The 17260-nt window shown below is 37.8% G+C and overlaps 1 protein-coding gene across 4 annotated transcripts in view; it reads right to left on the bottom strand.

Moving 5' to 3' along the window:
- Positions 1-17260, bottom strand: part of LOC150106117 (uncharacterized) — a 96260-nt gene that overhangs the window by 13229 nt on the left and 65771 nt on the right. For 3 of the 4 annotated variants that reach the window (XM_090393860.1, XM_090393863.1, XM_090393861.1), the window contains 4 exons: positions 16786-16914; positions 8624-8707; positions 5560-5718; positions 1834-1992 (listed from right to left, as the gene is read on the bottom strand). In XM_090393860.1, coding sequence (XP_090249986.1) covers positions 1834-1992; positions 5560-5718; positions 8624-8707; positions 16786-16914 — 531 coding nt within the window. The remainder of the gene's footprint in view (positions 1-1833; positions 1993-5559; positions 5719-8623; positions 8708-16785; positions 16915-17260) is intronic. The other variant, XM_090393862.1, reaches the window with a different exon arrangement.

Raw genomic sequence — 17260 nt, 5'->3', positions numbered from 1 at the left:
TGAAACTCAAATTGTACAAACACGTAAAAAGCTATTGTATTGCATAGTATTTGTCCTGATATCATAACTATCCTTATTGCAGACTTCTTATCCGGTTTACTCTAAAACTGTTTAACCCCTCCTCATTCTCATGCACCTCTATCCCTTTATCCACTGTAGTATTCCTTTATCCAATGCAGTGTCCCTTTATCTACAGTGCTCCATGTTACGTCTATCAGTTAATCGATCTTTGTAATTGAGTAATCATTATTCAATAGTTTTTTTTTTCATTTACAACATAACTATAAATTCTTTTCGATTGCATTTAGCCTTCAAATCCAAGTCCTCATAGGCTGATGAGTTCTCCATACTCCTCTCATCCTAATTTTCAAGATATTCCTTGCACATCATATTCTTGTTATGGATCTCTTGCTTAATAAGGTTACACATTCATTTCACTCTCACCCTGTTTGTTGTCAGACTATAGGGATACATTTCATATCCATACATACATTCTTAAATGCATCGCTTAATCATATTTAAAAGCTTTCCATGCACTGCTGATATCTCTGCCATTCAGTAACTGATGTAGTACAACCGAATATGGTAGCCTCCTGAGTATGTCACAATTTCCTCATCATCTAATCTGTCCTAACTGGAACAATCATATACTCAGCTACGTCCCAAGTAGGTATGATAAGATGATCTGCCCCTGGTGTCAAATAGCCACATTACTAATATCCCTTCTGCTGCTATCATCAAATGAAATATCCTTTGATCCTGAGTTCCTTCTTTTTTTTCAGCAACTTATTAAATTCTCCCTTCATTCTGATCATGTGTCTTTCCTGCTATTTGATCAATGTTCAGATATTTAGCCGCTCATAATATTTACTCGTTTAATACTCATCAAGGTAATTTCGCATGCAATTCATCCTCCCTAGTAGAACCTCAATCTTTGGCAACAACCCCATATACTTATATTTCGTGCTTACTGAGAGACAGATTTTAACAATTTCAACAACCTTAGTCACTTTAGTGTTCACTAAAGCAACAAGCGCTTTGTCCCTGACCTTTAAATACAGAATTAATATGTTATTATTTGACTTTTTCGTACAGTTACATCTGAAATCTTTCCAAGATTTCAGATATAAGTTTTTATCTGAATTTTTTTATTTCTTTATTTGAAAGCTTTCTTCTTTCTTTTTTCTTCTTTCGCCTTCCATGCTCACAAAAAAGTCTGCACACAAAGCGTATAGGTCCACCACTTTACTAGATGCATACCCACGCCCTTTGACATTCGTGTCGCTATCATGTTTGCATACCTTGGCAGTACGTACACAAATTCTTATCGTTTCTCTCGTGATGATCTAATTTTCCAAACTCTGAGAATTATGTCTTACTCCGATAAATAATTTTACTAGGATTTTGATCCAAACACATTTACGTGCAGGGCATCCCTCTTGTAGAAAAGACTTGCATGTGAAATGTTAGTGGGCGCCTGAAATTTTGAGTTCGGTACCATCACATTTCGTTCACAAACCAACAATTTTCACTTGCCAACTCTTCTTTCATATCATAAACCAAAAATTAATTTCAATACTCTAATTCAATCCGAATCATGTCAATCATTGAATCACGTTGGAGTTTTGATTTTGCTTGCATTGTAGATATTTCTATATTATTAAAACAATAATCGGTTTGAGTTCTTTAAATTTAACTAATATGAGGCTTCTCTATTTCATGAAGAAGATAGTTAACTGAAAATTGTAAAAAAAACATACAAACTTTTATTTTTTAGGTTTATACACATTCGCTCTCAGAACAATGAGAGTGTTTGTGTTTTCAACTACTTACATTCATTTCACTTCTCTCAAACGATTCTTGGCAAAAGGAACATGGCAAAATGGTTTTAGGACAGCTGTTAGCCAGATGAGTGTCGTAATCATTTCTGTGAACATTCGCAGAACACTTTTCGCATTTAACGTGGATAAGTTTGCATTCTTTTTGATGATACTATAAAACAAACCAACAAAATATTTTTATAATATGTGTCGTTTTAATTCATGTATGTCGTTTTAATTCATGATTAAACATCATACAACATACAACATCATGATTCAAGAAATAATTTGTCGCCTTAATTATAATTAAAGAATTTTGCTTTCCAATAGCACATTCTGTGTTGTGAATTTTTTCTTGGTGTCTTGTAGAAATGACCAAGTGGTATTCATTTTACAGCAGCGGTTAAATCAATTATTTTGCTATTCTTTCATGCAGTCGAATGTTCTTCCTGTTATTTATTTTTGACATCTTGTGAAATGCTTTGAAGCATTTGCCTTTTAAAACAAATTTCTTATTCAACAGTTTGTATCACTTGCAGGAGACCCAGTGCAACTCCTCCTCCTTCTTCTCATTGACAGTGACCTCAAGGTAATCAAGAGCTCGTTTAGAGATCCAATGAACCACCCACACCACTCATGGATTCTCTTAATCTGGTTCACACCAAATGTACCGTAACACAAAAACTGTTCTATTTCCTCACTGACTGCTAGGTGAGAGAAAAATCTAGTTCCCACTCCTTTCTTAAACAACCATGTATCCAAGGATACCCGCTCGTCTTTTATCACATTCCAATTAATAAAAAAATTGCATTAACCAATATAGATAGCCACTGACCTTAGAATACTATTACCACATTTGCGGTAGTTCGTCTAATACTTCCCTCAGACTGCTTGACTTTATACAGAAGAATGCTGTTTGCTTAGTTGATAACTCTTCCCTTGCGGACTCCCTCTAATAAGTTACCATAGACGACCTGTTATTGTTGCGTTACTTATCTTCTAGAGATATTTCCGTAACTCTCTCAACTAGCCGCTATCATCCATCTGCTTTCTTGTACTCATAGAGGAATTTGAGTAGATGCCAGTTAACATCCATGTAAAGTTCAACTTCAACTACTGTAATCGAACGAACTTCTCTCATTTTCTGTATTCATTTCCTACATCTTTTCGGAGCAATCTTCCTACCCATACTTTTTTGCCCAATGATTACTATGTTCTGGTCTTCAAAAAACGCATCAATAAATTTCTTTCCTCCTTATGACTACTTGTCCACACATGGCATTGTTGTGTCATAAGTTTTGGAATCTCTAGTGTGTATGGCGATATTTAAAAAAATAAAATCAGCAGTAGCATTATCCGATTCAACGATAACATTGCTAGAAAATATGAGCAATTGTTCACACATGAAGTCCATTTAGTGAACTCCATGGTCTTCATTGCAAAGTATAGTTTGTTTATCAATCGATTTGTCGATAAGAGTTTTTACCAACGGCTCTAAAATTTTTGTACTCAATATAGATACACTACTTGCTCGATATTTAGCCCATCATCACTCTTTGCACATCTCTTGGCTATTGGATTACATACAATCTTTCCCTTCCTGTAAGATCCATCCTGATCGTAGACTTAGATTACACACACACATAGGTGCAGGGACTAGCAAGTTATCCTTAACGTTCCTTTAGCATACATGCTAATATCCCATTTGTGCCTATTGGAGAATTCTTATCTGGATCTTAAACTAATCTAGAACTTCAGTCTCATGCGCTTCGATGTTTCATCCAATACAGCGGTGGCACTGTGCACCATAGACACGCATCTGGTTGAGAGATCCTAGCAAAGTGAGCACTCATTACTTGAGTAATCTCCTTAGATTCTGACACTAGAGTTCATCTGCATTTAGTATTCTCTCACATTCATTCTTTATTTTACTTACAGCGTAATGATACTCTTTATTTAGATTGTCTTTAGCCTGTGCAACCAATTTCCTTTCACAGACCAATTTAGTTTTACGTACAATACACGTAACTTTTCCGGCCTGAGTTTTATATATATTCATAACTTTTACTCTCGTGATATTCTTTTCACATCTTCTTCTTCTTATGGATGTCTTGTTTAATAAGGTTTTCGATCCTATTTGTTCTTCACCCTCTACGGATACATTCAGCTACTCCATGATTTAAGCCACTTATGAAAGCTTCCAGCCCGCTGGTTGGCTAGCCAATTACCACATGTACTGCTGTGACCTGTGTCCTGGCGCAATATGATCCTTGATGTCTTTGCGCCATAACAAATCAAATAAAAAAATATAAGAATCTTAACGCATTCATTACTGATATCATTCCCATTTAGCAGTGAGACCATGGGACCAAAGATAGCATTTTCCTGAATTTTTCATAATTTTGAGTTTTCTGGTACTTTATGAGTACGAACGGCATGATCACTCTTGTCAACTGGTGACAAGAGTGATCATGTCAGTTCCATCCTTAACTAGGATACCTTCTGAAGCTAGGATCAAATCTGATCTCTGATTTCGAGTTGCTTCTTTGACATGCTGTTTAAGAAATTGTCTTGTACTCGTAACAGCTCAATAAATTTTCCTTCATTCTTACTACTAACACCACCACCGAATGCATGTTCGGAAAATGTCTGATTCATGATGATCATTGAGTATCCATCACAGATTTTGACACGGCATATAGTTATCCCAGCAAATGAACCGCGATGTGTCTTGCAACACCCACCGTATATTTCATTCTGTTCGCCTCGACTTCACACCAGGTAGCCTCAAACTCACTGCTACATGATGCATTGTTAATATTATAACTTATATGAATTACCACCCAACTGGACTGAAATCTTATATCATTAGCAGTATTCCTCCATCTTGTTTCCTTCCAAAATTACTGTATCCTTTACACTCGATTCCACTGATTTCATTGGACTCTGCGAGGCAACTATTACGAGTGCCACACCATTTTCTTCTACGCAACCTGGGTATTCGTTATCAGAGTCTTCCTTCTGAAGTCAGTACTATCAAATCTGGTTAATAAGTTAACAGTTTTCACTCTTCCATCATATCATAGCAATAAATCACCTTCCTGTATCACATAATTCTGTTTGAACGATAATATTTAATTCCTGGTTTTGCTTCCTCTATCGATGTTTCTACCAGTAGCTGAAACTCAAAATCCAGTGTGGAATTCCACATGGAATTCTTCTTCGCGTTATTCCCGCTTCCTATGCAGCGCCCGCATGTTACTTAGATGCGACTTCTTGTTAGTACTACTCCCAACCGACCCGTCGCCTGGTCTGCCGCTGGGGGGGGGATATATTTTTGACTGTAGAGGTGTATGTTCACGGGGCCGGTTTGCCTGTTTGTGGGATGAAAAACGCCAGATAAACTGGCGGAAAAAACCCTACTGACCGCGCCCAAGACCGGCTAACCTGGCTATGCCTGAGGAAGATCCTCAAATTCCTCACGTCTACAACGGGAATCGAACTTGGGACACTCCTTCCCCAGTCATATGGTTGCGAAGCGCAAAGCCACTAGGCTAACCGCGCGGTCGAACTCAAAATCCAGTGTAAGTTGTTCAAATTCAACTCACCACAGTATGAGGATGTTATGTTTAATCAAAGAAACGATTCATTTGAAAACTGAAAAAAAAAAAAATAAATAAAAATAAAATGAAAATAACTCTTCAGAGCAAAGTGAGGATTTATCGTTTCCAATACTTACATATATTTCACGCCTCTGAAACAATTTCTGGCAAATGGAACACGGCGAAATTATCTTAGGACAGCTGTCAATCAGATGATTCAAATAATCGTTTTTGTAAACCTTCTTAAAACAAATTTCGCAACTGATTTTCTTAAAATCGCAATCGTAGTGATGTTCCTACAAAATAAATAAAACAATCAATTATTTTCATAATATGCGTGTAATATTTCCATCTGTGGTCAATACCGTCGACAGAGTGTAGCATAGAGCCAGCCTGCCTCACGGCGCCGCTTAATTAAGGGCGCTCTTTCAGCCATATTGCGGTAGGCGCCGTATTAGCGAAACAAGATATTTTACAACATTACATGTAAATGCAAAAGCTTTATTTGAAGAATTAAAAATTCTCTCTAAAAACAATACAAGAGAAAAGTGGTTCTTACCAAATGTATCATATATATATATATATATATATATATATATATATAAAGATAAGCCTAAATTTTAAACTTTTTTATGTCACGTTTTTTGTCTCTCACGCTATTCGTCGGTCGACGCGTTGAATTCAGAGTTCAATGCCCTGCCAATATATATATACGTGATGAGTGGGTATTTTTGACTATTCTTCCTGTAAGCACGTAATGAAGTGTTGGACTATTGTGGGGCCGACGGCCCTTTACTTCACCCAACACTACGGTTCACACCACACGTGTTCAGTAGTGTTGAGATCAGGGTTCTGTGTAGACCAGTCAAGTGTGGTGATTAAGTTCGTGTCCACAAACCACACAGTTACAGAAGCATCCTTATGACACAGTGCATTATCATGTTGAAAGAGAGAATGGTTAATTCCTTAAAAGGAAGCTAACACTACTGGATCCAGAATTGTTCAGATAACTCTCACAGTTCAATCTTAGTGGCACCACAAACAGATGTCCGAAGTCAAGGCAGGAAAAACAGGACCATACTATCACACCTCCACCTGCAAATTTTATAGTGGGGTTACGTACTCTGGTAATACACGTTCATCGGGCATCCGCCACACTCACACCGGTCCATGTGCTCGGTGGAGGTTGTAGCGTGATTTGTCAGTTCATAACACAGCCTTCCAAGTTTCCACGTCCCATTGTACACTTCTTTGCACTACTTTGCATTACTAATTTCGGACTTGCATATTGCGGTCCTACAATGGAACCTCGGTTATGAGCCTCGCTTCTGAATGTTGCTATTATGCAGATTTATTTTCAGGTCGATGCCTGGAACTCCGCATTCAACGCGTCGACCGAAGAATTGCGGTTTTTGCAGACTACCCTTCGTAGAATCCTACTGTCACGTTCAGTGAGTGTGTTGAGCTGTCCACTATAGGTAGCACTTGCAGTCAATTAGCTGTGCTTCGATCTCAGTATGGTATCACTAATTGTCGACCTGGAAGTCACAACGTGTGCTTATGTTTTGCTACTATCTGCTACAAATTGTACTTCCTGTTAAATGGTAACCTTTGTCTGATTTCTTTGACCGTTGAAGATGACATCAGTAGATTTTCTTCAATTGCTTCAAAGATATAATGTTATAATCATCAGCAATAGAATGACTTCAAATTTTTTGCTTCCTGAGTCAAGTGGTTATACCAGGGACGTGGTGTTAGCAGGAAGAAATTTAAGTTGAATGTTTCTCAAACAATCTAATTAAGGGTGTGTGCCGCACAGTTATCCAGAAGCGAAAGAATTTTTCTTGAATTTGTTGCTTCTGCATCCCAACTCATTAGCCAATCTTGAAAAATAACAGAAGTCATCCATGGAGTTCATAGCTCAGGAACCGTCTGGTGTGGCACGATAAAACACAACTGCTTCATCAGCATCATCGATTTCATGAGGACTCAAGTTCTGCAGCAAGTCGAAAAGTTTATTTGACTCCAATGTTCAGCACCCGCAGTATCACACTGTCCTCCTCCTTCATATCTGGTTTTCCATCGCGATAACCAACCATCTGTAGCTTTAAAGCTCACGTGACCCAGCTTTCTAGCTAACTCTTGCGATTTGGTTTTTAACATTTGACCATTAAAATGCACGTCTCGTCCAGTGATTGAGAACCTCCTCAACATCTGGATGCTTCCCTTTTCGCTTCCGTTTTTTGAGTTTTCCCTGCTGTCTATTGGGAGATGCCCATTCATCTCGCAATTTGTCCTGGTGGCCTAACAAACATGCGATTGTAGATTTTGGAACACCGGCTATCTCTGCCAGCTGACGATGACTGGTGTTAGAACGGTTGGCGTTTTATTTTGTCTGCTAACGTCAGATCCTTCCTTGCGCATTATAAAAACAACAGGTGCGTAATAAAAACAAAAACAAAAAATAATACTAATAAAATTGCTACACTGTTTGTTACACTTTTTATTGAAAAATTAACTCAACCCTATTTTAATGAAAAGTACGCTACCTGCAGTCACTGTAACTAGAATCGTTACACTGTCAAAATATGTGCGCCCACTGTTCCGATAAAGGGGAAGGTGGCCCAAAATAAGCAAAGCTACTTTGGGTTATATTTCCAAATAAACGGCTGCCCCATTTAACCGGAATGCACTGTGTGTGTGTGTGTGTGTGTGTGTGTGTGTGTGTGTGTGTGTGTGTGTGTGTGTGTGTGTGTGTGTGTGTGTGTGTGTGTGTGTGTGAATTACGTAAACCAAAGGTTCTTTTGGAAACTAGATATAGGTGTAAAATTATTCAGTTGTTTTTGAATCGACTCCGTACCCGAGAGGTCATAAGACTATAATTTAAGAGCCATCTGTGGACAATTGAGAAAAGTACGAGAAAAGTATTTATATCTATTAATAAGGTTCTTGGAAACCTGACAGTTATAGCTATTGTTAAAACAGTACAGGGAAGGATTCCTGAAAGAAGAGCGTTAGTTTTTTCTCACAGACAACTATATAAAAAGCATTTTGTAAAATTTTAAAAAATTCATTAATGGAATAAAAGAAAATAATAATCTGATAATTTTTTTTTTGTTACAGTTTACAGAAAAACAAAATGTTGAAATATTCTAATTATTTCTCTTAATAAAATTACAAATCAATCATTCAAAGTCTTACAAGAAGTTTCTCTCGTTCAATCAATTTAGAACAAAATGAACATTCCACACGACAAGATCTAGCCTCGCAGATTTTCTGGTGTTCCTAGGAAGAAATAAAATTACAAAATTATATATATATATATATATATATATATATATATATATATATATATATATATATATATATATATATATATATATATATATATATATATATATATATATATATATATATATATATATATATATATATATATATATATAATGTATATGCCATATATATCTATATCTATCTATCAGTCTATTTATCTATATATGGTGCTGGGAATGCAGGGCTTATTTCTGTGTCTATTCTGTGATGTTTCAGGTACCTTGGAACACAAAGATCTAACCTGTCTCGCAAATAAAGTGATAATCACCTATGCCCTGAATACTGCATCTAGCACCTATAACTACGCACACAGCCAAGAAGACTACCAGAATTTAGTTCACACAGAAGAAAACAGACACAGAACATGCAATTTCCTCTACATATGTGCTAAGACAGTCATAGACAGCTTCTACCTAAAACAGACAAAAAATAACCAACACCCATTCATCAGCGAAACTGCACAAACCCTCATGCATATCCTCCGTCGGAAACTAAAAAGCAGGATTTTATTGGAACTTGAGTACTTCAAAGAAACAAGAACTGTCGCGAAATTCATAGAGGAGTGGATTCCAACTGGTACCCTCTTCTGGGTTGACGACGACAACATGCTTCATATAAAAGATAACTCAGACTGAAATTGAACTGTAAACACACTTTCTCTGTAATATATATATATATACTTATAATATGTAAATTGTCCTTGTTACCTATCGTCTAGTATATATTTTAACAAGTTAATTAAAAAAAAATATATATATATATATATATATATATCTTGGCTAAGATGTTATACGTGCGTTCATAGCGCTCCTGCCTTCCCCCACCTTTTATACGTTAATTCACAAGGAAGGACCTTATTTTTTATATCTGTATATTCTCCAATCTGAGAGCTATCTACTCATTCTAGTCTTGTACGCGTATGTTTAGTGATAAGTTATTTATGACAGTTTTCTTCTCCTGGTGTACGAGTTCCTATATATCTTCAATTTTGACTCCATAATTACTTCTCCGACATCTGCACACCTCACCTGAGGCTACAGCTGGCGAAGGATTACCCGCCATGGCAACTGCACATCCATGTACTACCAAGGATTTAGCAATTCAAAGACCCCTACGACTTCGGACCTGGAAGGAAGAGCAAAGTTCATTGGAACTATGGACATGGAAAAAAGGTCAGTAAATTCAAATTCATGTGCTAATGTTGTATCTAATGGAAATATCCTATCGTCTTCCAAAACACTGATCTCACACACGAATGCCACAGCAACCAGCAGTAAACCGATTAATGCAAAAACAACTATATACCACTGTTACCAACATCATTTCCCGAGAAAATGGAATTGTTATTTTCGCCACCAAAGAAAACATCCCATTAGAAGATTACCTGACGGCGATAGCCAAAATTGTACCCGCAAAAAATATTACTGACGCTTCCCGCGTAGCTGGTACTGTGCAGGTGTATTTTAGCCATATCTCACGGGCACAAAATGTACTGCAAACAGGCGTAGATATCCGCGATTATCACTTCGAAGCAGCAACCATCACACTGGCCCCGACAAAAGTAACAGTATCAAATGTTCTCCCTGAAATTCCTCATCAACTCATCATTTCCATGTTATCAAGGTACGGTTCTGTCACAGGAAAAATACGCACATTGTCAGCAGCCACGAAGAAGCCGGAATTTTCCCATGTCAAAAGTTTTCGAAGACAGCCATTAATGCACTTTCCAAACAACGACGCAATACACGACCTCCCAAAATTAATCACCACGAACATAAATGAAATAACGTACACTTTCTGCTTATATTCCTCATCACAGTGCTTATTCTGTCATGAAGATGGTCACATTAGGAAACAATCTCCCTATATTACCAACAGTTCATCAACAAACATCCCAGCCCAGAATAGCAAACCAGTTGAACAGAATAACATCGTACATGAAGAAAATCAAAGCATAGGAAAAAGTAAACCAAAAATTCTCTCCTAATCACGAACCTCAGAGGAAAGAAAATCCCCAATTGGAAAAAGGCGACGCTCATGTCGCTCTTGAACGCTTGCCAAGTAATGAGATCCAAGGCTCTGATAACGAAGTCTCACAGCACGAAAACACGGATCCTCCCAACAGAGATGACAAGGACGAAGGAATACTAATTAAAAACAATCCACAGACCAAGCATCCAGAAACACTAACCCAGCCTCCCACTAATTCAAAATCTCACACTATAGAAGAAACTACTCGAAATGGCCCTTCATCACCTTCAGCCAGCCAAGAAGGAACAAAGTTCCCAGACGATGAGGGAACTGTACTTCATAATGACGATCTAGAAGAAGAGGATGCTGAGGGTGAACTTCCTCACACTGAGGGTCAATTAACCATGAAGCAGCTGTCATAATTCATACAGAAAGTACGTGGCTCTCCTCACAAACTACCCTTAAATACCACAAGAATCCCGGAACTAATATCTCAACTTCAGGACCTACATTCGAAACTGAAATGTAAAAAGAGCAGAGCAGAGGTTAACAGGAGTAAGCGAATCTACTACCTCTTTAATGGGACACAAACAGAGTACCAATACCAATATTAGATTAAACTTACAATCAAACTTTCATAAATCATAATGTCTATAAGCCTTTTCTCTCTCAATGCAAGAGGCTGTTCCTTTGCTCTACGCAGCAAAATAGTCCTTGACCAGGTACAAAAATTTCATATAGAGCTAATACTTCTGCAAAAAACAAACATCAACTCCTCATCCAATTTATCCAGAAGATGGGCTGAGTGGCCTTATGAATTACAGCACTCTGCAACCCGACAACATCATGGAGCAGGACTTAGCTTAGGTGTACATCATAGATCTCCCTACAAACTAAAAGTGATTGCTGATATACCAGTATATGTCTTGTATGGTCACATAATAGCACCCAACCATAACACCTTACATGTGTTCAATATCTATATACCACAGCAGGATGCTCTGGCAAAACAAATCCTGGATTTCGTCCAAAATCATCTTTCTAGTATAGAACAAGAACATGTCATAAGAGCGGGAGACTTTAATTGCACTCTTGACCAGGAAAAAGACAGACTTCAGTGTGCTGAACATCGTAGCCAATTAATAAACAAACTTCAAACACTGGTAAACGAGAATGAACTCATCGACGTCTTTCGGCATCAACATCCTGATAAGAAATCCTACACATGGAGGTGAGCATTCACAGCGACAAATAGGCCACTCTATCAAACACGACTGGACAGATACTACATTTCTAAACACACCTTGCATCTAGTTAGAAACATCTCACACATCCCTTCCTACATTTCACATCATTGCTTCGTCAAGTTGCAACTTTCATTATCTTTGGATGGATCCAAATAAGGAAGTGCCTATTGGATCTTCAACAATACTATCCTGAAAGATCCAGCTTATATAATAAACACTCAGGCTTTAATAACCAACCTAATTTACTCGAAAGTGGATACAAAACCAATGAAAACATGGTGACCCCACCTAAAATCACGAATAAAATCCTTTACGCAGATCTACAGTCACCAGAAAAATCAACAGAGGAACATTAGAATCCGACAACTTGAATTACAGCTCAAGTATCTCTCAGAAGAAAGCCCTGAACATCATTATGCTTTCCAAGCCATGCAAAGATAGGCAGAATTATCGGCAAAAGGTGCCCTACTTAGATCGCGGCATATACAAATATATCTTTCAGATAACCCCACAAAATATTGTTTCTCTTTGGAAAAAAAAATGCCAGGCAGCAAACTCCATCTCTGCTATCAGACATCAAGATTGCAGCATCACAGAAGATCCGAATAAAATCACCTCATAAATCTTGCAATACTACAAGAATGCATACAGCACTGCAGGAACATCCCATCATGCCATTCACGAAATACTGAAAGAAACAAAAAAAAATCTCTGCAACAGATCGAAACCACTTAGAAAACAAAATCACGCTGGATGAACTGAAAACAGCATGCAAATCTTTGTCAAAGAACAAATCTCCTAGCCTTGATTGTCTCACATCAGTTTTTCCACGTCTTCTGGAATCAACTCGGACCACTTCACCTCAAAACACTGCAAGAGGCCTACATCAATGGACTCCATCAATCCGTCACGACCTCAGTTGCACGATTGATACCAAAGAAGGGAGACCTCACGGATATCCGAAACTGGCGTCCAATATCCCTAATTAATACCGATTGCAAAATCATTTCCAGTTATAGCAAACCGAATAAAGCAAAGACAGCCTGAATTAATTGGCCAACATCAAACGTACTCTGTCCCAGGAAGATCAATACATGATAACTGCCATTTAGATTTTTTTTTATGGATAAAGCTTATGACACAGTCTGGAGATATGGCATATTAAACGACCTCTATAACCTTGATCTTAAAGGACACCTTCCTGTATTTATTAAAATATTTCTTTTCATGTTAATTTTCCAAGTCAGAGTCGGAGAGATCTCATCCAATCGCAAACAGCCAACATGAACACCTAGCACTCGTCAGCCTTGATCAGGAGAAGGCTTTCGACAGGGTAGAGCACAAGTACCTTTATGAAGTTCTAAATGCATTTGGCTATGATACGCTCATCATTGAAATAGTGCAATTGCTTTACAGAGATGCACACTTCTGTTCAAAAATCAACAACAGGCTCATTCGCACTTTGTCGTGCTCTCAAGGAATCAAGCAAGGATGTCCTCTCTCCGGTCAATTATACACACTGGCCATAGAACCCTTCTTAAAAAGAGTACACGACATCATCATCATCATCTACTAAACCAACCAGCATAATAGAGCCACATCTAAAAATTACCCTATCAGCAAATGCCGATGACGTCACTGAAATGACGTCTCCGATGACGTTCGTGCCGATGACGTCCGAAATGAAGAAGGAGTGACAGTAACCGAGGAAGCACACAGACTAGATGCACAAGCCTCAGGAGCCAAATTAAATTCTGCAAAACCCACGGGCTTGTGGTCAGGTAGAAGGAAGTCTAGAAATGATTCTCCGATCGAATGTACCTGGTCAAGCGAAGGACAAAGATACTTAGGTGTGCACAACCTTGGTAACACCAAAATATATAATACACTGAACTGGACACAACGGCACAACCGTTTTAAACGGGTGCTAGGTAAATGGAACAGCGTTCGTTCCATGTCTTCACTTAGAGGAAGAGTACTAATAGTTAACCAGATGACTGCGAGTGTCTTACGGCATACCTTCAAAGTACTCACACCTCCTGAAGAATTTCTCTACCACATTCAGAAAGAAATCAAACGTTTCCTCTGGAACAAACCTCACTGGACAACATACCTTCAACTCCGCCAGCCACTCAGGAAGGGAGGTCAAGGCCTGATTTCCTCTGAAAACAAGTTTAGATCTTACAGGATAATCCTCCTCTTAAAGACACTTCAATGCAATCACAATTATGCAACCACCTTCAATTATATCACGAAATCATCCACCAGAGGACGTACACTTTCCACAATCTTCCGAATGGCCAGTCCTGCACCATCTCCTCCTAAACTACCTCATTTTTACAAAGATGATCTATAGCGGTGGAAAAACACAGGACTTCATCACACACTTACAGGATCAACAGAGTCACTATTTTCTAACAGAGACATAGCAAGCTTCACAACTGGCCAGCACTTTCTTTTCCCTATATGGAATTGTGTAGGAATAAGGGTTATAGGGACCTACTAACCCAAACCCTAAAGTGGAAAGCATTCACAAGCCTACCAATGAAGAACCCAAAAATTGAAAAGCAATATCATCAGCTGAAAGCCTCCATTATAAGAGCCTGTCCAGATATCGCTACACCTCAGGAAATTCGTATTCCGTCTAGAAATTGCTCCGGGCCAATATTTCATCTTGTACAATCTGAAGCCTCACTTTCAATTCTTCCCTCCAACTACAAGAAAATATACCACTCCCTCACGTCAGTCTCCAACCTCGCCCTTCTTATATTCATCCTTAACCCTCTCATCTACAAGGCTGCATATGCCACGCAGTTTTCAGTGGGATCTGCCATATAAATCGAAGTGTGACAAACCAGATTGTGGAGATTATGGCATAACATCTTTCCAACTCCTTCTAAGCTCTACAAATTTTAGCTAAGAGCAAAGAATCTGTGTCTATTCTGTGACATTTCAGGTACCTTGACACACACATATCTAACCTGTCCCGCAAACAAAGTGATAATCACCTATGCCCTGAATACTGCCTCTAGCACCTATAACTACTCACACAGCCAAGAAGACTACTGGAATTTAGTCCACACAGAAGAAAAAAGATACAGAACATGCAATTTCCTCTTCATCTGCGCTAATGCCGTCATCTACAGCTTCTACCTAAAACAGACAAGAAGTAACCAGCACCCATCCATCACTGAAACTGCAGAAACCCTCATGTATATCCTCCGTCGGAAACTAAAAAGCAGGCTTTTATTGGAACTTGAGTACTTCAAAGAAACAAGAATTGTCGCGAAATTCACAGAGGAGTGGATTCCAACTGGTACCCTCTTCTGGGTTGACGACGACAATACGCTTCATCTGAAAGATAACTCAGACTGAAACTGAACTGTAAATTTTGAATTCATTTATTGCATTCTCTATTGTATACCTGAAAGGAAAATGTTTCTTCCTCTGTAATATATATACTTATAATATGTAAATAGTCCTTGTTACCTATCGTCTAATGTATATTTTAGCAAGTTAAATATATATATATATATATATATATATTGATAGATAGATAAATATATAATCCATATGCTACTTTATTGCTATTTATGCTAAGAACTAGGTGCTTTAGTAAAGCGCTGAAGACGAACTTAGCAACAGAGTTACTACCAACTTCAAAAATAAATATTTCACGTTAACTAACGGTGAAGATATGTAATAGTTTTCACTCAGGGAAGTACTCACTTCACACACACACACACACACATAGTAGAATCAACATAATATAGATTCTCAGAAAACCCAGATCAAATAGCCTAGTTAACAGAGTGGATATCATCTCTGTTCTTTACCTGCTGGCTACCGTTTCCGGTTCGAATATCATGGTAGCATGCATATGCTTAGATTTTTTTATGTTCACCCCACACATGAAAGGTCACAAGACCTACAATAATACAATGCCATGTGTGGGCAAGTGACTAAACAGGAATATATAGCCTATTGACATGCTTATTAAAGAGCGGGAGGTTGCACTCAGTGGTAAAACAGTATGGCAGAGATTGTTCCAAAGAATAGAGGTGGAATATACGTTGAATATACGCTACATTTTTATCATGGACGGTAGAGGCACATTTGTTAGAACCAAGCCTTGGATGCAGATCTGTGGTTTGTAGTGAAGTGGGTAATGAAGGCCCTGATTCTCATTAGCATCATCTTTGAGATTGCCACCTTGCTTAAGATTTGCATTTCAGAGGTGTTCCTGCAGAGGTATATCAACCTCGACAGAGTTTGTACATCTACACTTAATACAGATGTACAAGCTTTCATTTTCTTGCGTGATGTTATGATAGATCGACATAACTAATATTTCGTAACTGATTTCCTACCAATAACTTCCATCTGACATGAAGAAAACTGCTGACAGACAATGTGAATTATCCCGAGAGAAACAGAGATCACTAGATGAATAATATTCGTGAAATAAGGATTGCACCTGGACCTAAACCACGTTTAACTAGACAGTGGCCTTACATTTGATTTTTTCATTAGCATAACAGGAGGGCCTATTTGAAAATCTAGTTCCCCATGTAGCACATAAAAGTCAGGATGTTGTTCCATATATTCACATACATATGCACACTTCCTCGATATCTCACTACGTGTTTTGTATACTATGAAAGGGTGAATTGCTCTTTGATTACAATAATGTTTGGGAATTGCATGCCTAAAAAAATTAAATTTTACAGTATAATTTGCTGCCCATTTAAAGCGAATATGCTATGTATTTAAGTTATATAAAGATCAGTATTTATTTATGCCTTAACTTACCTCCATATATTTCCAAAATATCTTTTTTCCACAAAAGGCGCATGAAACCAATCTGAAAGGACACTGGAATCGCAGGTGAAAATCATAATTCTTTTGGTTTAATTTAGCATTACAATGCTCACAATTATTCTAGATGGACAAAAATTTGGAGAGATGATTGTTAAAAAAAGGTTAAAAAGCTTTCAAATTCTGAATTTATAAATGCAATTGTCTTGATAATATCATTGAGTTCAAAATTCTACATTATTTGGTATAAAATTATTCAAAAAGTAAATTATCTAGCACTCAATTTTAACACATTGACTGAATACTGGATTCAGGAATTGAACAACTAGAAGAGAGAGGGGCTCAACCCACTCTCCCAAAGGGACTGGTAAAAAAGTGGAGTAAAACTCCATAAGAATAAATAAATAAATAAATTCCCATTTCTTATTCCCTTTCGGAAAAAAAAACAGCAAGAAAGTGCAGTAATTTT

The sequence above is a fragment of the Typopeltis vanoorti genome, chromosome 6 (assembly GCF_054136105.1).
Source record: "Typopeltis vanoorti isolate ZY-2024b chromosome 6, IOZ_Tvanoo_1.0, whole genome shotgun sequence".
NCBI classification, from domain to species: Eukaryota; Metazoa; Arthropoda; class Arachnida; order Uropygi; family Thelyphonidae; genus Typopeltis; species Typopeltis vanoorti.
This window is presented reverse-complemented; position numbering and strand designations above follow the sequence as displayed.